General features: G+C 37.8%; 2 protein-coding genes across 4 annotated transcripts in view; one reads left to right on the top strand and one right to left on the bottom strand.

Annotated features, from left to right (window-relative positions):
- The window catches only part of RhoBTB (Rho-related BTB domain containing), a 147,751-nt gene that overhangs the window by 101,494 nt on the left and 21,926 nt on the right, over positions 1-24,331 (bottom strand). The gene's annotated exons all lie outside the window — the stretch shown is intronic.
- On the top strand, positions 656-2,149 carry LOC111503818 (uncharacterized). The gene has a single exon (XM_023158234.2). The coding sequence runs from the start codon at positions 656-658 to the stop codon at positions 2,147-2,149; it is 1,494 nt and encodes a 497-aa protein (XP_023014002.2).

Below are 24,331 nucleotides of genomic sequence, written 5' to 3'. Positions count from 1 at the left end.
ACCGCATATATCTCGAGAAAGGGGTAAGATTGCTTACCAAAAAGCGGATTCACGCCCTCAGAAGGTCTACATGGCTGCTACTTCGCCAAATAGATGCCTCCATTGTGAAGGTGATCATTGTATAAACTATTGCCCTGAATTCCTTACACTTACGCCAAAACAGCGTCATGAAATTGCCAAAACGAGCAATTGGTGCAATAACTGTCTTCGCAAAGGTCATCGATCAGCTCAATGTTCCTCTAGTAATTGCCGCACTTGCAATCGGAAACATCACACTTTATTGCATTTCGACAGCAACAAGCCAGCAGCTCCTGAAACTTCATCGTCAACAGCGGCTGCATCTTCCACTTTAACTTTACACACTCGCGTTGCTTCGGAAGCTGTTCTAGCCACAGCGCTCATTGATATAGTTAACATGCATGGTTAAACTAAAACATGCAGAGTCTTTCTTGACGCAGGCTCTCAGGCTCACTTCATTACTGAGAGCGTCGCAATGTTCTTGAATTTAGATTGCAAACCAGTAACAATCGCAATCTCAGGTCTTGATAATACATCAACTACCATAAACCAGGCTACTACAGCAATTATAAAATTTCGTCACAACAAATTTCAAAAGACAATCGAATTTCTCATTGTGCCTCAAATCAGCGCTGCTATGCCATCTATCGCTATTGATCCTTCTTTCATCGAAATTCCAAAAAACATTCATCTGGCAGATCCCGAGTTCTACAAGGTGTCGCCGGTAGACGCTTTAATCGGAGTAAAGATTTTCTATAAGCTTCTGAGCATAGGTCAGATATCTCTGAAAAATCACCCAAACGCTGTGCTGCAAAAAACACAGCTGGGGTGGATTATAGCAGGGGAAATGAGAAATCAACCCTCGTCTCGAAGCATCGTTTGCCATCTCGGCCTTCATTCAACATCGTCTCAGCAAGATCTTACTCGGTTCTGGGAAATTGAAGAGCTGCCCTCGTCTAAGGCCCTTTCTCCAGAAGAAGAAGCTTGCGAGGAGCATTACAAACTTCACACTTCGCGGAATGATTCCGGAAGATATGTAGTAAGATTACCTTTCAACAATCAAATTGAAAATTTGGGTACATCTTATTCAGCCGCCGTCAGGCGCCTCCATATATTAGAAAACGAGTTTTCTAGGAACCCTGAGCTGCAGCGTGACTATTCAGCGTTTTTAGCTAAATACAAGGATCTCAATCATATGTCGATAATCCCGGAGCATGAGAAAAATAGTGTCGGTTTTTACCTTCCTCATCACGCCGTGCTTAAGCAAGATAATGTCACCACCAAGATTCGTGTCGTATTCGATGGATCAGCAAAGTCTTCAACCGGTATCTCACTAAATGATACCTTAATGGTTGGTCTCAGGCTGCAGGATGACTTGTTTGTTATCTTGACTTGGTTTCGATCTCACATATATGCATTTACCGCTGACATCGAAAAGATGTATAGGCAAATTCTCGTCGACCCAATTGACGCTCGTTATCAAAAAATTGTCCATCGGGACCATCCACCGGCTGTCATTAACACCTATGTCCTCAATACTCTTACTGACGGTACATCTTGTGCATCTCATTTGGCTGTACGATCATTGTACCAGCTAGCACAAGACGAAGGTCATCTATACCCTTTGGCGGCTGTCTTTCTGACTAGGGACTTCTATGTTGATGACGTCCTCACTGATGCCAACACCCATGAGGAGGCGTCCTGCTTGCGAGATCAGCTCGTCGAGCTTTTGGGGAAGGGAGGTTTTAACTTGCGCAAATGGGCCTCAAACGAACCCTCTCTTATTGTCAATTGTGCCGAGCATCCCACTTCTACACATATGTCTCTAGACCTCGGAGCTTCCATCAAAACTCTCGGTATACGGTGGAATGCTCGGAAAGAAAGGTTATTTTACAGCGTAAACATAGTTGCGCAAGGATCACACACCAAGCCAAGTATCCTTTCCAAAATTGCTAAATTATTTGATCCACCGGGTTTGCTAGGCTCAGTGATAGTATATGCCAAAATAATTATCCAACTTTGCTGGATGTCTGGGGTTACTTGGGATGAATCAGTCCCTCAAAACATACATGATATGTGGATCGCATATCAGAAACAACTTCCACTCCTAGAAAAATTATTCTACGAGTAATTATACTGAAAGGGCCTACGAGGCTTGTATTTATTTGCGTACCACAAACAGCGAAAGTATTGTGCGAATTACTCTCGAATGTTCTAAATCTCGCGTAGCGCCCGTCAGCACGGTAAGTCTACCTCGCTTAGAGCTGTGCGCTGCAGCTTTGTTGGCAAATCTTTATTGTACTGTGCAAGAGTCACTTTTGATGCCTATTAACGAGGTTCACCTCTGGTCAGATTCCACAATCACCCTACATTGGCTGCAAACAGCTCCTCATCGACTCAAAACTTTCGTAGACAACCGCGTGGCAGACGTTCAGCGGAAAACTTCATGCTGTCGTTGGCGCCACCTTTTTTCTCAAGACAATCCCGCCGATTACATATCTCGTGGCCAGCTGCCTAACAAATTCATTCGAAATGGTTTATGGTCACAAGGCCCTTCTTGGCTGCCTCTAGAGGCAAGCATTCTGGAACGATATAGCTCATTCGGTAAATTACAGCGCGTAGTGGCATATATTCTACGATTTATTTTCAACACGCATAATAAAAACTAGCCTCGTCGCGAAAACTTATCATTGAAGGACATCTCGGAGGCTCACACGCTAATTATTAAGCTTATCCAGTGCTCAACATTCTCAAAAGAAATTAATTGCCTCAAGAGAAACGAAAGTATCTCCACGAATAGCCGGCTAACCCCACTCAACCCCTATCTCGATGATGTCAGCTTACTAAGGGTTGGTGGGCGACTCCAACTCTCGGAGCTACCAGCAAAAACTCGGCACCCTATATTGCTGCCCAGCCCTCATCACGTAACAGATATACTTATACGCGAAGAACATCAACGTCTCGAGCACGCAGGTACCCAAGCTACCCTCTATTCTCTCCGTCAAACCTATTGGATTGTTAACGGTCGTAATACCGTGCGCAAGGCAATTCATCGTTGCATACGATACTTTCATGCTAAACCCCGCTTGGCTGACCACGGCTCCGGCATTCTGCCTCAAGCTCGGGTAGAAGCTTCACAACCGTTCCTGAAAACAGGAATTGATTACTGTGGCCCTCTATTTATGGAAGAGAAGCGATACCGCAATCGAAACAAAATAAAGGTCTATGTAGCTATATATGTATGCATGGTCACCAAGGCCGTACATTTAGAATTGGTATGTGACCTCACCGCCGAGGCCTTTTAAGCTAGCCTTAGGCGTCTTTTTGCCCGACGGGGAAAATCCCTAGAGATTCACTCCGATAACGCGGCTAATTTCGTAGGAGCTACTCGTGAGCTTCAAGAGTTATTCGGATCCACAGATCATAAAACTGCTATGTAAAAGTTTATTGAGCATGAACGTATAGTTTGGCATTTTATACCACCCAGAGCACCTCATTTCGGAGGGCTTTGGGAGGCCGCCGTGAAATCTTTCAAGTTACATTTGATTCGATCTGTTGGCAACACACTATTAACTTACGATCAATTGGAGACATACGTTTTCGAAATAGAAGCGATATTAAATTCCCGACCACTTTCCGTCATGTCTTCCGACCCTAACGATCTCCTTCCCTTGACCGCTGGTCATTTCCTCATTGGTAGTCCACCGACTTCCTTTCCACAGGAAAATTTGGCGTTCCTTCCTGCAAACCCCCTCTCAGCTTGGCAGCATGCTCAGAAGCTGAAACAGCACTTCTGGAATCGATGGCATCATGAATATCTCAACAATATCATCAGTCTTCACAGTCAAACCAAAGGACCTGAACTTCAAGTTGGCGATCTGGTTATCATGCATGAAGACAATCTGCCACCATTGGCCTGGGCCGTTGGCCGCATCATAGCTACACATCCGGGTCCGGATGGCGTCATACGAGTTGCAACCGTGAGGACCAAGAACGCCGAATATAAGCGGTGCAGCAAGAAACCATGCCCACTCCCGATAGAATAGCGGTTTCCTAATGCTCTCATTTCCTTGAACTCAGTAGTTCAAGGGGGGCGGCCATGTTGAGTCTCATCTCAATTATTATACTGATAGTTCAATTTTTATTAAATCCACATTTTATTATTTTTATCATATTGCGCCTTTCAACGGTATTGAATTATAAAATACCAAGCCGTAAGATTATTACTTCGAAATTCTAAGCATTCGAATTTCAATTAGATTTTATACCTAAGATTGTATCCCTCAAAATCCTCAAAGGCTTATAAATGGCCAGCTTATCTATTGCTCCCTAATCCATCACAAATCTAGAGAAATATTTGAAATTAGTAGAATTATAAAAGTACCTTATTGTATTTGCTCTCCTGGGTTTTTTCTAAGATTACACAAAGGATTAAGTCTGGTTCTGTAATATTTCTTTCATGAATATTTCCATCTAGCTGTAGCAACTGAAAAGGTTGGTATCTGTGGGGTGGGCCTTTTCAAATGTCTACCCAATGAGGTGCCTCCACCCCCGAATTATTCTCCTACCATAGTAAGTTGCTCAAATCTCAGTTCGATATTGTAAATTCAAAATCAAGTTAGTATAAGTTGAACCTTTGTAGAGAACAGTTGAAATAAACACTTGTCTGTGCTATCTTCGCATTTATTTGACACAAGACTTAGTGCAAGCCTTGTGTGTAACTCAAATACGGACGATAACACAATCGTACGTCAAAACAATCGAAATGTTTTGAATCAACTCTGATTATTATTATAATTGCAGCCGGGAGATGAAATTTTTGTTCAATTTCTCGACAGAAAGAAAATATGCGATAGATAGATGAAATCGAAGTAGATTATCGATCTATGCTCTATCCTCTCTATCCGTTTTAAACAAATTCCGCACATTTAGTTCAATTCTGAAATTTGTTTCTCGGTCGAAGAGAAATTGAGGACTTGAGAGGCATGAAGTGTAAATACATTTTTTTTCTCAAGAAATAATACATGGTTGTTTTTTTATGTTCTGTTTACTATACATTGCGTCAATTCAATATAAGTGATGGAGAATGATTTGAACTTATCCATTTAGAAAAACTTTCAGTTCAATTCTGACGGTTCGGGAAGTCTCGCGGTAACAGTGCCTGTACTCATTGCAGATATTAAGGGTACAAGAGTTGTTCCTTTAAAATTCAAAATACCGTCATATGGTCAACATTTAGCTGAAAAGCAATCCTTCCAGTACTGGTAGTAGGTTGTTCTTCAATCAAATTAAGTACTGCTTCCTGAAGCTGTGGTGTTCGTACTTCTCGATGGCGACCACAAGCCTGCGTTCTTTTGTCGAATGAACCATATTCTCGTAATCGTTGATGACGTCGAACAAATATTCTATTCGAAGAATGCTGCCGTTGAGGGTACATTTCAGCATATCTTTTAGAAGCTTCTAACCCATTTCCCTGCGACAGACCGTAAACGTAATGCATATCAGCCATTTCGTCATTTGTGTATGCCATTATAATAACAAGTGAATTATTGAAGTAACAAATTAAGAACAGAACAACAGCACACAATCAGTATTAATTCAATTTCGAAAATTCACAAACCGACAGTGTCATACCAATTTAATTGTCACTATCTCTAATAGCGACCTACTAGATATATTAGTTTCGTATTTTCGCATTTATGACGATGTATCTCTGTAGTTGTTCCTAAAATAATGTTTTGCAACGAACTGGTTCATTTTGGGCAAAAAACCCAAGCGACATTTTTTGTTTAGAATGAAACAGGCTATTGGAAATAAATTTTTAAATGGTAAACAAATGATAAGAAAAAAAGTTACATTAGAAATGAATTTTAGAGGTTGCGTTTTCCACCCCTTACAACCATGGGGTAAACCAAATAAATTTCTGGCTGAGTATCTTTTTGGTAGTTCAAATCGTCAGGTTAATTTCAATATTGTAACTTTTCTAGTGCTTGTGAAAAAAATTGTTATACAACGGGATGATCCAATGGAATTTCTTTATATGAAAGATCCAATCTTTTTTTCGATGAGAAATCACCTACTAAAATGTTTTACACTTATTTAGTTACACCCTGTATATTGTATGTTATTGCATGCGTATGTGTTTTATATTTTTGAATTGGCACCTAGGGTATTGGTGAAAATTTACCATATAGCTACGAATCGAGTTCCCTTCTTCATTTTATCAGGTTTTTATTAGGTTTTAGCATTTTCCTATGTTATACAGGGAGGAGCGATTAAGTGGGTCTCTCAATAGTTGCTCAGAGATCTATCTCACGTTGTTTTATAGCAACTCTAGTAGAATTCAGGCAAGGCATACCTATGTTCTGAGTGAAGTTATTTCAATTTTCAGAGGAATTTTCCTGTCATTTCGTTTTAATGGTTCATTCATATTTTTCACACGGTTATAATTATATATTTCTTTTTCTTTCATATTGTTTATATAATATTCAGTAAAACATATATAAAACGATAGTTTCAATATCATTTTGTATGGGTTGAACTCCAGTAGTAGTTTTTGTTAATTTCGTTTTATCACACGTTAAAAGGTAAGACCTCATTAATCCTTGGCTCGCACAAGTTTCTCAACTTCTGATAGTTGTCGTTCATATGAAGGAGACAGCTGATTAACGGAAAAACATATTTTCAAACATATATATTTCAATAATTGTTAATCCGGTCATTCCGCCGACTTTATTCATCAATAAAGTTGGTTTGTAAAAACTGCATATGTTATTTCCTTTCCTCAAACCCCTTAAAGACCACGCATTTAAGCCGTAGCCGAATCCTGTCTCTGAGGATATAACAGGTGATTTTTTTGAGGTTAGGATTTTCATGCATTAGTATTTGACAGATCACGCGGGATTTCAGACATGGTGCAAAGAGAAAGATGCTCAGTATGCTTTGACATTTCATCATGAATAGACTTACTAACGAGCAACGCTTGCAAATCATTGAATTTTATTACCAAAATCAGTGTTCGGTTCGAAATGTGTTTCGCGCTTTACGCCCGATTTATGGTCTACATAATCGACCAAGTGAGCAAACAATTAAAGCGATTGTGACCAAGTTTCGCACTCAGTTTACTTTATTGGACATTAAACCAACCACACAAATGCGTACAGTGCGTACAGAAGAGAATATTGCGTCTGTTTCTGAGAGTGTTGCTGAAGACCGTGAAATGTCGATTCGTCGCCGTTCGCAGCAATTGGGTTTGTGTTATTCGACCACATGGAAGATTTTACGCAAAGATCTTGGTGTAAAACCGTATAAAATACAGCTCCTGCAAGAACTGAAGCCGAATGATCTGCCACAACGTCGAATTTTCAGTGAATGGGCCCTAGAAAAGTTGGCAGAAAATCCGCTTTTTTATCGACAAATTTTGTTCAGCGATGAGGCTCATTTCTGGTTGAATGGCTACGTAAATAAGCAAAATTGCCGCATTTGGAGTGAAGAGCAACCAGAAGCCGTTCAAGAACTGCCCATGCATCCCGAAAAATGCACTGTTTGGTGTGGTTTGTACGCTGGTGGAATCATTGGACCGTATTTTTTCAAAGATGCTGTTGGACGCAACGTTACGGTGAATGGCGATCGCTATCGTTCGATGCTAACAAACTTTTTGTTGCCAAAAATGGAAGAACTGAACTTGGTTGACATGTGGTTTCAACAAGATGGCGCTACATGCCACACAGCTCGCGATTCTATGGCCATTTTGAGGGAAAACTTCGGAGAACAATTCATCTCAAGAAATGGACCGGTAATTTGTCCACCAAGATCATGCGATTTGACGCCTTTAGACTATTTTTTGTGGGGCTACGTCAAGTCTAAAGTCTACAGAAACAAGCCAGCAACTATTCCAGCTTTGGAAGACAACATTTCCGAAGAAATTCGGGCTATTCCGGCCGAAATGCTCGAAAAAGTTGCCCAAAATTGGACTTTCCGAATGGACCACCTAAGACGCAGCCGCGGTCAACATTTGAATGAAATTATCTTCAAAAAGTAAATGTCATGGACCAATCTAACGTTTCAAATAAAGAACCGATAAGATTTTGCAAATTTTATGCGTTTTTTTTTTTTTAAAGTTCTCAAGCTCTTAAAAAATCACCCGTTAATTGGTGCATAACCAAGCCGTTGCTCTTCGAAGATTAGAAGGTAAAAAATTCGACTGTTGACCAAGTCGCCTACTAATTCTCAATACGTGTGATCAGGACGAATTTCAAAACTTTTTCTGATCTGGTGGCAGCAACTCTCGCGCTACCAAACTAAATTAAAACATGAATACCTCTGGCTGAACGATCCCATATACAGGGGGTGGATTTTTCTGGGGCGAGTATAACTGAGATAATTATTATATATCATTAGTGGTATATAGGGATCGCCAATTCAGACCCGACGGTCATTTATTACACGTCCATCGTGCTTTGGAGGATTTTACAATCCTTCCCGACGTGGACCTTGCCAAGATGACAAGGTCATCTGCATAAGCTTCTGTCGAGGGCATCAAGCAGACTATCCATCAACTAACAAATAAGTCGTTATTTTGAGTGACTTTAACATAAATTTAAAGAAAAATAATACAGACGTACAAGAGTTACGTAGTCTTTTGGATTATTTTGGGATGGCAATAACCATAAGTGAACCTACCAGGATCACACCTCACTTCCTCTACCTGTATTGACAATGTTCTTACAAATATAGATCTACAATTATATGAATCAGGTATCATGGAACCCTGTTTATCGGACCATCTGGGTCAATATTTCGTGTACTACGGAACACAATCTGAAATGACTCGTTTTGCATATCAGAGATGTGTAACACATAGAGAAATCGCGAAACTGGGAAAAAAACTGGCAAATTTTAAATACATTTGCAATATTGATAATTATGAAAATGACTGGAATATCTACAAAAATCTCAAGACTGTATATTAAAACATCGTTTCCTTTGACAATAAATCCAAAGCTTGTTGACGGATTGTCAATTATGAGAGGAATTAAATTAATTTAATTCAACCTACTGACGATATTATCCCAGATGAGTTCAAAAACGTTTTCGAATCAGTAGCTGCTGAAGAAGTTCTTGACACCGTTAAATCCTTGAAAAACTCAAATTGCATGGATGTGTATAATTTAAATAGTAAGATAGTGAAATATACTATTGACATTATTTTGGTACCATTATCATTAATTTGATCTTTTTAACAGGCGTTTCTGCTGATGTATTGAAATACACCAATAATAGGGCATTTCAATTATTAACCAAACATCATTTGTTGTTGATTGTAAATTACTTTTGCAATTTTTACGAGCTGCACTTGAATTATTTCAAAAGTCATCTACACGATATTCGAATTCGAAAGACACCTTGTTCATATTTTTTGGAAACGGAGGGAAAGTTTGACTTGCAAGGCACTTGTTGACCAGAGTATGAAAGTATATTACAAGATTACTCCCTCTACCAAGAAAAACAGGTAACATGTACAATTCACGAAATCATTGAAATCCCCACTATATTCAATCGAGAGCTTCAGGTAGAAAACAATTATACAATATAGGTAATGGTTCAACTAGCTATAAACACTATAAAAGGTCGTTTTGCTTACAAATCAAAACAGTTTGGTGTGAAAGTGTTAGCTAATCGTTGGAGTGTCAACAATTTTCTCTGGAATTGGAAAGGATTCGTCTATTCTTGGTACTGGAACCAATTTGCTGTGAAAGTTCAAAGTAGAATTCAGTATTCGAACCGTTCAAAAGATGGAAAAGAAAGTGAAATGCTTTTTCGAACAATTCGACAGGAGGTATGTTGGGACACCTTCATCATTTCAGAAAATGAACAGATATAATGATTGTGATAGAGTTAACTTTAGTGAAGTTGAAGAAGAAGTAAAGTACTCCATTGAAAAATTTATAGAACTGGATGCCTCGATCGGTTCAACTTCATTCAAGACTTCGACATCAGACAGTGCAGAGAAGCGGGATGGTGATGATGAAGATGACGTTCTTGCTGTTTCCGGAGTTAACGATAGACTATTATGTTTTTCCCGTGGATTGAATCTAGCACCAGTACGTACCCAGCATAAACTGATAGTACGAAATCTGTCTTTCGCCGTCAGCTGGCAAGATCTGAAGGATTATATGCGAAATGCCGGTAGAGTTACTTTCGGACAGGCTCACACACCATATCGCAACATCGGAACTGTCGAATTCGCTAGTCATTCAGACATGGAAGCCGCTTTTAGACAACTGAATCATACTGTGTTGAAGGGTCAACGAATTCGCCTCGAAAAAGCCAGGATTGATTCGATTTGGAAAAAAAAACATTTTTACAATTGTGCATTTCCTTTGCCGTTCCAGAGTAAGAGATTTTCTAAGCCAATTCGGTCCAATCATTCCTGTTGGGCGCCGATCCGTACCCCTTATAGATTGCTCATTTCAAATGTATCTGATCGCGTCAGTTGGCAAGATCTCAAAGATCACATGCGTAATTCTGGAAACGTTACATTTGCAGAGGCACATAATCTACATCGCAACATGGGAGTCGTAGATTTCGCTTCAAAATCTGACTTACAAGCCGCTTACAGACAATTGAACGGTACTTTATTGAAGGGTAGACGCATTTGTCTCGACGAACTCAAGATACCTATAACGAGTAATGGGGTAGAAATATCTGCCAAAGTGATGATCGGTTCACCGAAGGAAGTTACGGATCTAACAACTGATCAGCTTTCTGCCCAGGATGAACTAGTTGTCCATTCCTATGGGTTGAACATGGATGATGTTTCACGAAGATTAGCCGAAGTATGGACAGGAAGAAGAACAAATTCACACAAACCTGATGATGGGCACATGACGTGGGATCCGCTTTTCGATTTGAAGCTTGGACCATACTCACGAAGAAGAGCATAATTTCATTTCGAAGATTTGATTTATGGAGCAGAGTCTATTGGTCATGGTCTGCGTATGTTTTCAGTCACTTATATTCATTATTATTATAATTGCAATCGTTTGATGAATTTTTTCTTGGCCGAGATAAAATATGTTGTAGGTAGATGAAATCAAAATAGATTATCGGTCCCTGCTCATCATTTCCAATTGAAAAATGACTAATTTTACACGCCTTTTTATTTCTCTGCAGATTGGATATTGAAGAATACATCAATTTGATGTAAGTGATGGCTAATGATTGTAAACCCGTTTGTTTTGAACAATATTCTGAACATTTGTTTCTCTGTCAAAGATGAATTTTAGAGTAAAATGAAATAGCGGCATGAAGTGTGACTATTTTTTTTTCTCAAGAAGACATGAAGAAATTACATTTTTTCAGTTATTGAAGAGCAAGAAAATTTTTTATAAGAAAATATTTTTTTTTATTATAGTTTGCATCAATAATTGTTTTCATAAACGGACGCATTTCTTCATAACAATTTTTGAACGATAGCAGTTAAAGATTATAAAAATCATTTTCATATAGTTTCTGATCACAAAAAAAACTGATCGATAGTGATATTCAAAAACTATATGTTCAATGATCAATGAAGCTCTTTAGTTTTCAACATGAGTAATTTGTTAGAAACAAATTGGAAAAAGGCTCCAGAGAAAAAATCTTTGATTTGTTATTTAACAATTATATTACTTTCAATGTTCCTGTTTGAGAAGATCAAAAGTTTTAATTACTTGAAGTTTAGTCAACTGGAAAATTATGATAGAAATTTTGTAACCATCCCCATTCTTGCATGGCTGAAGATACATGGAGGTTCAATGGTAAAACAAACCTGTAGTTTTCTACACTGCAATTTCGCCTCTTAGATGTTATATTCTATTTCACCCGATAAAGACCATTATTATTATTATCATATTTCTGGATACCAAACCAAAAACGTAGTTGAATGAGAAATTTTTGGCATGATTAGTGACTCGCATAGTCTCATTTTCGAATTTGTGTTGAGCAAATCACGATTTGGAAACAGCTTCTGAGAACGTCATGGGTAGTTTGGTTCAGATAGCTGGCATGTTTAGTGGACCGAAGTTCTAGATCAAAACACAATCCTAAGTTTTTTATATCGGTCACGGAGGAAAGTATTTCATGTTCGATGGGGACTTGCAAAATGGACATGTGAGCTCTGTTCTTCCTGGGTCGAAACATCATTATTGCAGACTTATTAGGATTTAGCTTGAGCTTATGGGCTGTAGAAATGACTAGAGATTCTCATTGATATATGACTGGGCAGAGGTAGAATCACGAGGCGGAAAAAAGAAATATATCTGCGTGTCGTCGGCATTATGATGTATACTACATTTTTTAACCGACTGACAAAAATCGCAGATATATAAGCTAAAAAGAAAGGGCCCAAGGATAGATCCCTGTGGCACTCCCTTTGATACTGGTAGACCATCCGGTACAATTCCCTCCACAACAACTTTTTGAGTACGATTTTTTAGACAGTTTCCCAAAAGTGAAACTGCTTTCAGAGAAAACCCAATGTAGACAAGTTTGTTACACAAAATCTAGTGATCAATAGTGTCGAATGCTTTGCTATAATCCAGAAGTACTAAACAGGTCACATTTTCATCATCTACAGCTTTGAAAAGATCGTTAGTAATTGACACAAGAGCCGTGGTGGTACTATATGCTGTGATCTGAATCCTGATGGAACAGATGTTAAAATATTATTTTTTTACATATTCATTATTCTAATCTTTCTGTATCGATTCCACTACTTCAGACAGACACGGGAGAATTGTAATTGGTCTTAGCTAAGAAGAAAGAGCTGTAGTTGAGTTACACTTAGCCAAAGGGATAACCAATCCACCTTTCCAAAATTTTGTAAATTGACAACTGGTTATGTTGGAGTTTATGAGGAAGGTGAAATGATTCATCAAAAAAGAATCAATGAGATTGATTATTTTGAGGCATATCCCGTCTGAGTCCAAAGCACTGCTTTCTATGCGTCTTAGGGAGATTTGAACCATCTTAATGGCGACTGCGGTAAAGTGAATAGAGTATTCAGATTCTTTCAAATTAACATAACGATCTAATAAGGACAGTTGGTATGCAGATCTGATAGGTTGAGGTTTGGAATTGATCATCAGGGATATCTGTATTTTTATTATTCCTTGGGATATCAAGAGTCCTTAAAGTATTCCATGTTGACTTGGAATTTTCATTTCGTAAGAGGAAATCAAGATATGTTGTTTTTTCACGTCGTATCGCACTACATATATAATATCTGAGTTTTTTATAACTAATCCAATCGGCTATCGTTAATGATTTCTTGTATTTACTAAGAGCTCGATTCATGAGTGAAATCATTACCTTTATATTGTAAGTTAACCAAGGTGCTGGAGGTTTAGTGACTCTCTTCGTTTGAGAAGGGGTTTGTTTTTCAAAAAGACAGAGTATGTTGTCGTTCAGGAAAAAGACCAAGTAGTCCACATTATTGAGTTGATAGATGAGATCCCACTGAAAATTCAAAACGTCTGAACGGAAAAGATCAAAATCGAAGCTACGATAATCAGAAGACACCATTTCAACTCTTCTAGGAGGAATAGAAGTATTGATTTTGCATAACACTGCCAGGTGGTCTGAAATTCCCTGAATATCAGTCACATCTGCATATGATATTTTTCCTTTTCGGAAACGAGGATAATGTCAATGAGGGATTGAGAGTGAGCCGTTATTCGGGTAGGCTTCTTGATGAACTAAAAGAGGTCGAACCAAAACGTAAGATATTGAGAACAGCGGTCGTGAGATAGTAGGTTAATATTAATATCACCAGCTGACAGAAGAAAATCTCATGAAGGAAGTAGCTTAGCCATGCTGTCATCTAAATATATTCCGAGAGCAACTCAAACACCGTGAATAATGATCTTACATTCAAATGTGCAAAATATACACTTCTGAAGGTGAATTAGTAGGGTTGATATTTGTTGACTAAGTATTTTGTATGAATTAAACTCGAATATGCATTCAAAATCAAATGTAACAAATACAGTGGAAATGAAAGTAATTAAGATATTTGTGACTCCGATCAGAAGTTGTAGTAGATCATAGGGTGTTTTTAGCAGCACTTCTTGCAGAAAAGGGCGCAGCCCCGCTTCTGTTGCGATCGACTTGCAAGAGCCGAAATCCATCTTCATTTCGTTCAGGTTTGGAGACCAGCTCCCCTACCCTTTTGGCTGATCATTGGCCTTGAGAGGGACCAATGGGTACATGACTGATGGGTTACGGCATGAAGTCCTTAGACATCAGTGCCGCCCTTCACGGGATACCCCTACCTGGCTGGGGTGGGATGGATGAAAAAGTTATTCATCCTTTAACGGGGGACATGAGGGCCTCATTCGACAGAGTGTCGGGGCCTTCTATATCGGGAGGGGTCGTCTACAGCATAATCTGTGGCTTCCCTAACTAACGGGTTTTCGTGAGTTTCCGTTTTTTCGAAAACTCTCGCATTCCTCGACTGAATGGACTGCCGAATGGAAGGCAGCTGCAAATCTCTGCGGATGGCTTCATTCCGCACGAACCAAGGAGCATTCACAATCATCCTAATTAACTTATTTTGTAACCTTTCCAAAATGGAAATGTTGGACGGAGCCGCTTGTCCCCAGACGCCTGAAGCGTACATGATGACAGACTTGAACATCGTGTTGTAGATCGTGATCTTGTTTTTTAAGCTCATTTTAGATTTCCTGTTGATCAGAGGGTACAGTCTAGCTATCCGACCCTCGATCTTGGATTTAACGTACATAATGTGCGGGTTCCAAGTGAGCCTACGGTCTATTAAAAGACCGAGGTACTTTACTCGCGCCTGCCAGTCAATCTCCCTTCCAGAGATTCTCACTTTTCTGGCCGGAGAAGATAGTAATCTTCCCATGGTTATCGCCTGAGTCTTTTCCGGGTTTACTCGGATCTTCCAATCGAGGTACCAGCGCTCGAGGTCGTCCAATGCACGCTGCATGTAGACGACGCCGAGCTCCCGCCCCATGGAAGACGAGAGTAGAGCCGTGTCATCGGCGTACAGGGATATCTTTACTCTATCGGACCTAGGCAGGTCGCTTGTATAGAGCGAATACAGCGTCGGAGAATCGACTTGCAAGAGTTCCGCATTAGACTGGATATCAGCCATAGTGTGGAAGACGTCGTTGATAATCAGGTGGTTATTCTTGATAGTTGCTTTGACTCCGGTACGTTCAGCAATACTGAGGTAGTTTCTTGAGGATTTATGAATAATCTGGTCCGCAGGACTTGAATCGTTGACCAAAAAGATGTTTTGTGATTTCCAATTTTTTCAATTATGAAATCGTTTTAATTTTCAGTATTCGCGTTTTCTTCTTATTTTCGAAGGAGTATACATTATCAACATCAACTAGTGTAATAGATACATCAAGAAGATGGCATAGAATAGAAAGGGATTCACTATTGTCTTCTTTTCCGATACCAAAAAACAACAAATTATTTCGCCGAAGTTTGTGGTTCTGCGACTGTACGACTATACAAATCAATATTCTCTTCTTCGAGGAAATAAATTTTATTGTTGACACCTAGTAATTCAGATTTAATCTCGGCAAGCGTAGTATGTGATTCATTAAATTTCTCGTCCAGATTCTTCAATAGATTATAAATAGCAGTCATTTTTTGGTGCTGGTCATTGTTTATACCAATATGGTGTTCTAGCCCCAGTGTTAATTCAGAGAGTGAGCTTATCAGAGGTGAGCGTTTTTGCCGTTTTTGTAAAACAAAAAAAAAATGTTTTTTTAAAATCGGGGTAAGATTTCAATATAAAGAGTAATTGCTATGTTAGCGCTAGTCAGCGTCTAGATAGAAAAAATTTGCTAACCCTGGAGAGGTTGTAATCATTAATTTCAAGATACATATTGATGAAAGTCCCAAGATTTCGCATTCACAAATAAAAGTAGAACTTGAGTGTATTTTTCAAGAGTAGTTTACACAGACATGTTTCACTCGACAAATCAAAAAAAAAAGTCATTCATATTTTTTTGGAGAGGGAGAAAATGTCTCACCTGAAAGACACTTATTGACCAGATTATAAAAGCTAATTACAAGTTCACTACCTGTAGCGAGAAAAACAGGTAACATGAACAATTCACGAAATCATTGAAATCTCCACTATATTCAATTAAAAGCTTCATTCAGGTAGAAATCAATTATACAATATAGGTAATAGATCAACGAGCTCATGAATAAATCAAACAAATCAAAACAGTTTATTTTCACCATAAATTTCCTGCTGTTATGTCTGAAGATGGGCCGGGAGTTAAATAATACTTCCAACACTAGTTGATCAGGTTTTACTTCACTTTTCTTTACAACTCACATTCCATTGTCCTCTACATGGCATTCCGAATTCACTTCTCGGAAGGTATCTCCGCGCATGCTCGCCTGTGTGGCGGCAAATACAAACAGTATACAACACCCTCACACTGAGATTTTTTTTCTATATCATATACATTTGACACATTAATTCAAACAGTTTTTTTTTCATTACATGTTAATGAAGCCTTCTAACAATTGTATACATAAGATTAAATTTCAAACATACTAGTTAAAAGTCTTTGTAGACACACACAGAATACATGGACAATTAACAAGGTATACATGTACATAATTTTGTTCAACACTATAAAATAGCAAAATATCAATCTGAGTTGGAAAATTGAGTTAAAAAGTCATTATACCTCACAGGTCTTTTCGAGATTCGTTTTTCTCTTTTAACAATTGAGTTTTTACAAGTGGGAACAGATGAAGATGCAAGCTGTTGATTTGATTCTAATCCATTTGGAAAACTCTGTGACTTTTCATCACTAGACTTTGAATTTATAGTTGTTTCCTCCGAGCTTGTGCTGGGAGTTTGTACGGTTGGGAATTCCGTATTGTTTGGTAAGCTATTAATTCTATTATTGTTTTCACTTGAACAACTGTTTTTCACAACCGTGGGAATAACATTCCTTGGTGCCGGTAAGTTAAGATAGTAATCAGTTGAAGAATGAGAATTTCCCTGTATGTTGCACGCTTCGTCATGTGCTTCTAGAATATTCTCTCCTGGTTGAGCAAACCTCTCTTGAATTTGGTTAACATGCCTTTTCATGGTTCTGTTATCCGGAGTCTGACATATGTATGTCGATCTTCCTAGTTTGGTAACAATCTTTGCTGGTAACCATGTTTTTTTTTGTTTTGATAAATTCTTATGTATATATCCTTCCCCTCTGCAAATTCTCTTCTCTGTTCTTCACGCCCTTTCCTGTGAATATTTTGGTGTTGGTTTCCTTCTCCTAAAACTTCAGCTGATGCTTCTATACTTCTCCTTTTCAGCTGACTGAGTCTAGTTCTGGGGTCTCTGGAAAACATTAAATAGTAAGGTGTCTTACCTGTGCTACTGTGCACTGATGTTCGGTAAGTTAAGAGAATTCTTGAAATTATGGTAGAAATTTCAACATTATTGTTCCTTGGATCTTGTAATGCTGTATTGAATTTGTTTTTAAATATTTTCACACATATTTTAGCTGCACCATTGCTCTGTGCATGATATGGTGGAGTTGTTATGTGTAAAATACCATTTCTAGTGAAAAATTGTTTAATGTTTTCCGATACAAATTGAGGCCCATTGTCACTTACAACTGTCTCTGGTAATCCAAATCTTGAGAATATATCTCCCACTCATCATTTTCAGGATTAAATTCGAAAAACTTCGTCACCGGTAACGCCATTTTGACCGACCTCGACACCATGCACTAACTTCCGAATTCAGTTTTATCCTTCCTTTTCGTTAACCGTTTATATCCTCGTCGCCACTGTTATGTCTGAAGGTGGGCCGGGAGTTAAATAATACTTCCAACACTAGTTGATCAGGTTTTACTTCACTTTTCTTTACAACTCACATTCCATTGTCCTCTACATGGCATCCCGAATTCACTTCCCGGAAGGTATCTCCGCGCATGCTCGCCTGTGTGGCGGCAAATACAAACAGTATACAACACCTGCTAATTTGTACTCGAGACATTTTTGATGCATCACTAAAAATGAAATAAGCAAGTCGAGTTGATGACGTCAACTTGTTTGGTGAAGAGTATTGCAATTATGATATGTTGGAGAGGTTTCAGTTATATTTTTTTAAATTTCTGCAATCACCGAATCTATGATATATGAGGAGGAACTGAATGAAAATTTCGACCGACGTCAAAATTTTAAAAATCAATTTGGAGTAGACAAATACTTAAAAATAATCTCCGCTATAGGTATAAACTGAGAACATTAAATTTAAAATTTTCAGATGACATATGGATTCTTTCCTGAATGTCGTTATCAGTTTTCCAAGCGACCTCTACTGGCCGTGAGTTTCACAACTTTCTATATCCTCGAAAGTGGTGAATGATATTGATCATCTCTTTGGCACGGCTCCATTTCGTGTAACAATCGACGATGAAAAGAGAAAAAAAGTTATTTCTCACGTTATATCGTGAGAGAAAGATAGCGATATTATTCCTTGCCAGAGAACAATGTTCTAGTACTTTTTCTACGCTGCCTCGAAGAAGATCGTGCTTTATTAGAGAAAATACCGACGAGTAAGTTTCTTTTGACGCCAACTTAATTTTCGATATGGATTATTTCGAAAGAAATTGGATGTAAATGGTAGATATTAGTTGATGACTTGGGAAGTCGTAGAATTTCAGATATTTCAAGATTTAGAATCGATCTGTTCAGTCAGTTTCTCAACAAGATGGATTAAAGGTCCTTATTGTCTGATAATGGTTGGTTTCTTTGCTGAATTACATCTTCTCTTTTACAGTCACTCTCAGTCATAAACAATGATAGTATTGCCAGCATTTATTATTCATATACATTTTTCCCTTCACTGACAACTCAAATATTTTTTTCTGCAACCCCGGATCTGATATTCAGGCACCGGTGAAAAACATCTCGTGTATTTCTTAAGTAATTAATTTTATACGACCTCAATTTCTACCACTTCAAAAAAACATTATTCTTTAAACAGGGGAGTAGAAAGGAGAAAGGAAATCCAATGAAAATGTTACCAAACTTCACTATTTTTCTGTCAATTCAAATGCTTAAAATTTCTATTTTCTGAAGTATCTTGTTTAAAATGAAAGGTAAATATTTTTGAAAGAGTAAGTTTTCGGGAAAAAAATGTTCTGTCTTTCACATCTTGATCTTTATACAACACTTGTGAGAAATCGAATAATTATCTCCTTACAAACCAGTTTTTCCAATAATCATGTGTCGCCCCCCTACGAACGTTGGCTCCCAAAAGTGCGAGACTAACGAGGTCTTACCTGTTAACATGCGATTCCTAAAATATTTGTAGATCATGCATAGTCACTTTCTGACACGACCTGGAAGACAAAGGCCCAACAGAAACAACTACTTTCTCATAATCATTGTATTATATGAAAACACAAATTTTTGTATTAAGATGGAAAAGTGAAAGCCAAAAACTTATCTCTCCGGCTGGCATTGAATCAAATATGGGTATAAATGTTGTTACGCACTGTCATCGCGACTTGGAAAAATTTTCTCATCCGTGACATAAAGTCCTGATGGTGTCTGTATCTGTAGAGTAGGATGGGTTAGTGTAAGCCCACAGTACTTAGGCCACATGTGACCGATTGTACATCCTCCCGAGGAGTTGTCCTTCTAGGTCATCGTCCATCCTGTCCTTTTCAGGAAGTTGAACAGGTCACTGGGAGACATCTCCTTTATATCGGCAGGTGTAGACTAGACTCGCTGAACACTCACTCTCTTATTGAAGATAACTCCGGAAATTCACATAGGATATGTCTGAGAGTTTCATCTTCCTGTTCACATATCCTGCATAGAGGTGTGTCCACTAGCCCCATATTATGGATTATTAGTTGACAGTTGCCAGTCAGAAATCCTACTGTTAGGCATAGATTTTTCCTGGTCATTGCCAGATATTTTTTCGACGCCAGCTTCCCAGGGCCACCCAAAGTGACCCTGGCAAGATTGCATCCTTTGATTCCAACCCATCTCTTTAGGGATTGAGCATGGGTGTAAAATTTGGCCAGTTCCGCAATTGTCAAAGTCTTCAGGCTGTAGGTGCCACTGGGTCCTGAAATTCTTAGTCCAGCCGCTTCCTTGGCTGAATAGTCGGCAATGCGATTACTTCCACTCCTGTCGTGCCCTTTAACCCACCTCACGATATTGTTATTATCTACCAAGGCTTTGGCTAAATCTTGGTGCCACTCTAGTACTAGCCCTGAGGTTATACGTTGTCTGTTCAAGGCTAATAGGACTTGTCTGCTGTCAGTGCAGATTGTTATGTTTTTGCCAGAAATCCCTTTCTTGGTCAATTCTTTTGTAGCGATTTAGATACCATCCAGTTCTGTTTGGACCGTTTGGACACATTCAGTTGGAAATAACAAATGGAACTTTTTCATTTGAATTGACTATCAGTTACAATTAATAATAATTTGTAAGGATGACATCTCAATTTCAATATGTTTTTTAAATGTTTTTACATAACATTTTACAAAGAAATCTATATTCCTCAAACAATTTGCAAGAGAACACATATTGTATAGTGGGGAATTTAAACCTAGAATGGTTCGAGATTCAGGCAAAACAAATATATCTTTTCTTCTATTATTGAAGTATGTACTGCACTTCAGATCAATGTTTGACAACAAGTGTGGATTATCTACTTTATTATGCAATAGCTTATAGAAACATAATAGAAAAACAAGTTCTCTTCTAAATCCTAAGGTTGTGAATTCAAATTCATTCAAGGAATTGTAATGTACAAATCTCAAGAATTTTGTCTGTGCCTTTTCAATTTCATTTTTATGAACTGAATAATAAGGAGATCATATTATTGAAGCATATTCCAGTATACTACGGACAAATGCATTATAAAGTGTTGTAATGTAATGTAGATATTTTTATGAATTTGAATGAGTTCCTAATAATGAAGCCAAGCATTCTATATGTTCTGTTTATAATGTTGGTCATATTATGTTGCTCAAAAGTGAGTTTTTCATCCAGCGTAACTCCCAAATCTCTACATCCTGTCTTCTTGGCTAAATATTTATTGTTTATCTTATACTGATGATCATTCCGATATTTTTTCCTAGTAACTGACATACAAAAGCATTTGTCAACATTAAATGTGGGGCGATTTGACAGGTACCACTCGTAAACTCTATCTACGTCGTTTTGTAGCAAAATCACATCTTCTTGACTTTTGATTTACTTGAATAATTTGAAATCATCCGCGAATAGTGCACATTGCGAGTCCCGAACTACGTCTGGCAGATCATCTATTAGTAAAAAAAAGGGGTCCTAGATTGGACCCTTGGGGTACACCAGGTCTTGCGAAGAAATCCACTGATTCCCATCCCTTATAAGCTACATACTGTTTCCTGTCTTTAGGATACAAAGCTGACAGCTTGTGGTATTTGTGGGGGTTTTCTTTTGCCCAGTATCTACAATTCTGACGGTTAACCTCACCATTTAACGTGAAAGTGGACTCATCAGAAAAAATAATGTTTTGTATCAAGAGAGGGTCTCGGTGACATTTATCCATCATTTCTTCGCAAAATTGGTGTCGTCTATCGGGATCATCTTCGTTTAATTCTTGCACAAGTTTGATTTTATAAGGATGCCATTTTTCAAGCTTCAATAGTTTGTGTACCGTTGTTTTGCCAACACCGATTTCGCGACTAACTTTACGAACAGAAGTGTGCGCATCTTCTTCAAAACTCAGTAAAACATCTATGCTGTATCAGCATTTGCAGGGGGACGACCTGATTTGCGTACATTTGCAACCGTACCAGTTTCGCGTTATAGGTCTTTCTGGATATTTATCATTAAACAAACTGCACACTTCCATCTGAGTTCGCGATCTGTCTCCATACCCAATCATCAAAAGTATTTCAATTCTTTGTTTTACACTTAACTCCATTTCGACTTCCAATTAAATCTAAGCAATCATTGGAATATTCACGAATACCAAAAATATTGTAGTACTAAACTGTCACTGAACATCAATAAATTACAAAACAAATAATGATATTTCACAAAAAACTAGACGACTATGTTTTTTATAAAAAATGTAGATAAGAAATAATTTCTTTCATATTCTGTCTGCTAGACCACAAGTACCAAAAAGCTCATTTTTATTACTCTAAACATGTCTTACTGCGTTGCGTCTTATCGTGATAACTTTTGGAATATTCGTCCAAATTACTTGATGTAAAAGAAAAAGTTCATCTATATTGAATACTTAAAATGACAACTGAATCAATTTTCATAAGAATTTGACAGAATCCAATTTAATTGTATTTGTGGCACAGTATTTTGCATATAGTGGCTACCACATAAGAGGTAGATATATGCTATCGCGGACTTTTATTTAGAACTATGCAAGATAAACAATCTTACGGTACCTTATCTTTATGTAACTCCAACTGTATAGACAGAGCACGCCAAGATAGCTCTCAGGGGGCAAGAATTTTTCCGACTCATTTGATACCTTTGTAAATTGTAGTCCATATGTTATTCTAATATTCTGTGTGTTTCATCGAAGTGCTTGGAAAAAATCCTAAATGAACAATTACGTGTACATCTAACTGATTTTAACATTATCCCGGAATATCAGTCAGGGTTACGGCAAGGACATAGCTGCACAACCGCGATGCTAAGAGTGACAGATGCTATTTATCATTCAATTGATAACAATCAACTTTGTGTTTTAGTCTTATTGGATTACTCTAAGGCGTTTGATAGAGTGAATCATCAATAATTAATATCTTTGCTTCATTATATTGGACTCGCTTATAACTCCGTAAGTCTTATAGCAAATTACTTGTCATACCGGTCTCAAGTTGTAAGGATAGATAATGAGACATCACTACCAACTCCTGTAAATACAGGGGTCCCACAAGTATCTATCCTGGGACCTCTACTTCTCACGGTCTATACGTCACAATTTCATACGTATCTAGCATATTGTAATAGTCATTTTTACGCTGACGACACTCAATTATACAAGGAATTTTCTGAGAACGATGCGCAATATGCATGTGGAAAGATAAATGAGGACCTCCATAGAATACAAGAAAGTTCCAAAAAATATTGTCTTGGCATTAACCCTCTGAAATCTAAGGCCATGCTATTTGGGAAAAAAACGGTGTGAACTAGGATTTCAGGTCAAATTTCGCTGCAAATTGATGGAAACCCACTACTGGTCAGCGATTCGGAGAAAAGTCTTGGAGTAACTTTAGACACGGATATGAGATTTAATAAACAAGTTTCTAAACTTATACTAAATGCCTTTTGCAGTATGAAATTAATTTATACCGATAGAAATATACTAACCAAAAAGAGTAAAATCACCTTATGCGAGTCCCTAGTCATTTCAAAATTAAATTTTGCTGATTGTATTTACGGCCCTGCTATTCTACGTTCTGACAGTCGACGTATTCAATTAATTCAAAACTCGTGGGTGTGTCTAATATGTGGGTTACGAAGACGGGAACATATATCAACTCATCTTTCTAAACTTGGATGGTTACCCATGGGTAAACGCAGGATTTTACATTGCTGCAGCCTTTATCATAAAATCTTAGCACTGAAGAAACCTTCATATTTGTATAATAAGGTAAAATTCAGACTTGACCAGCACAATATCAATGTACGTAATAAAAATAACATTACAATTCCGAAACATAAAACCTCGTTGTTCAAACCATCATTTTCGTATAATATAGCTACCCTTTATAATGCTATCCCCAATGAAATAAAACATATGTCAATCTATTCTTTTCGGAAAAAACTGAAACTGAGTCTACTTGATGGTTTAGACCTTCAATTTCTTGAATAATTATTACTGTGCTGATATCATCCATGTAACTTTGAACAATATAATTATCATTACTTGTCTGTGTCGATATATATTTGCAAGTGCCACAAAAAATTTGAATATTTCCAATAGAATAGTTGGAAAACTTTATTTATTTTTCATATTTTCATTTTCTTTTTTTTTCCTTAGTTTATTATCCAGGGATTAATTTCCGTATAGTTTTTACCTAAAGTAGAAATCTGATAAGATGTGATCATTATAACCGTCTGTTGGAAGTAATTTGCAGGTTGAGTGGAAGAGCGCTGCTTCTCAACTCCTGTTGAGAAGCAGCGTTGTATATATATATATATATATATATATATATATATATATATATATATATATATATATATGTATATATATCTACTTTTCTTTCACTTT

Source organism: Leptinotarsa decemlineata, unplaced genomic scaffold, assembly GCF_025532065.1.
Source record: "Leptinotarsa decemlineata unplaced genomic scaffold, Ldec_3_MD MMD2_tig00000251_RagTag_RagTag, whole genome shotgun sequence".
Lineage (NCBI taxonomy): Eukaryota > Metazoa > Arthropoda > Insecta > Coleoptera > Chrysomelidae > Leptinotarsa > Leptinotarsa decemlineata.
This window is presented reverse-complemented; position numbering and strand designations above follow the sequence as displayed.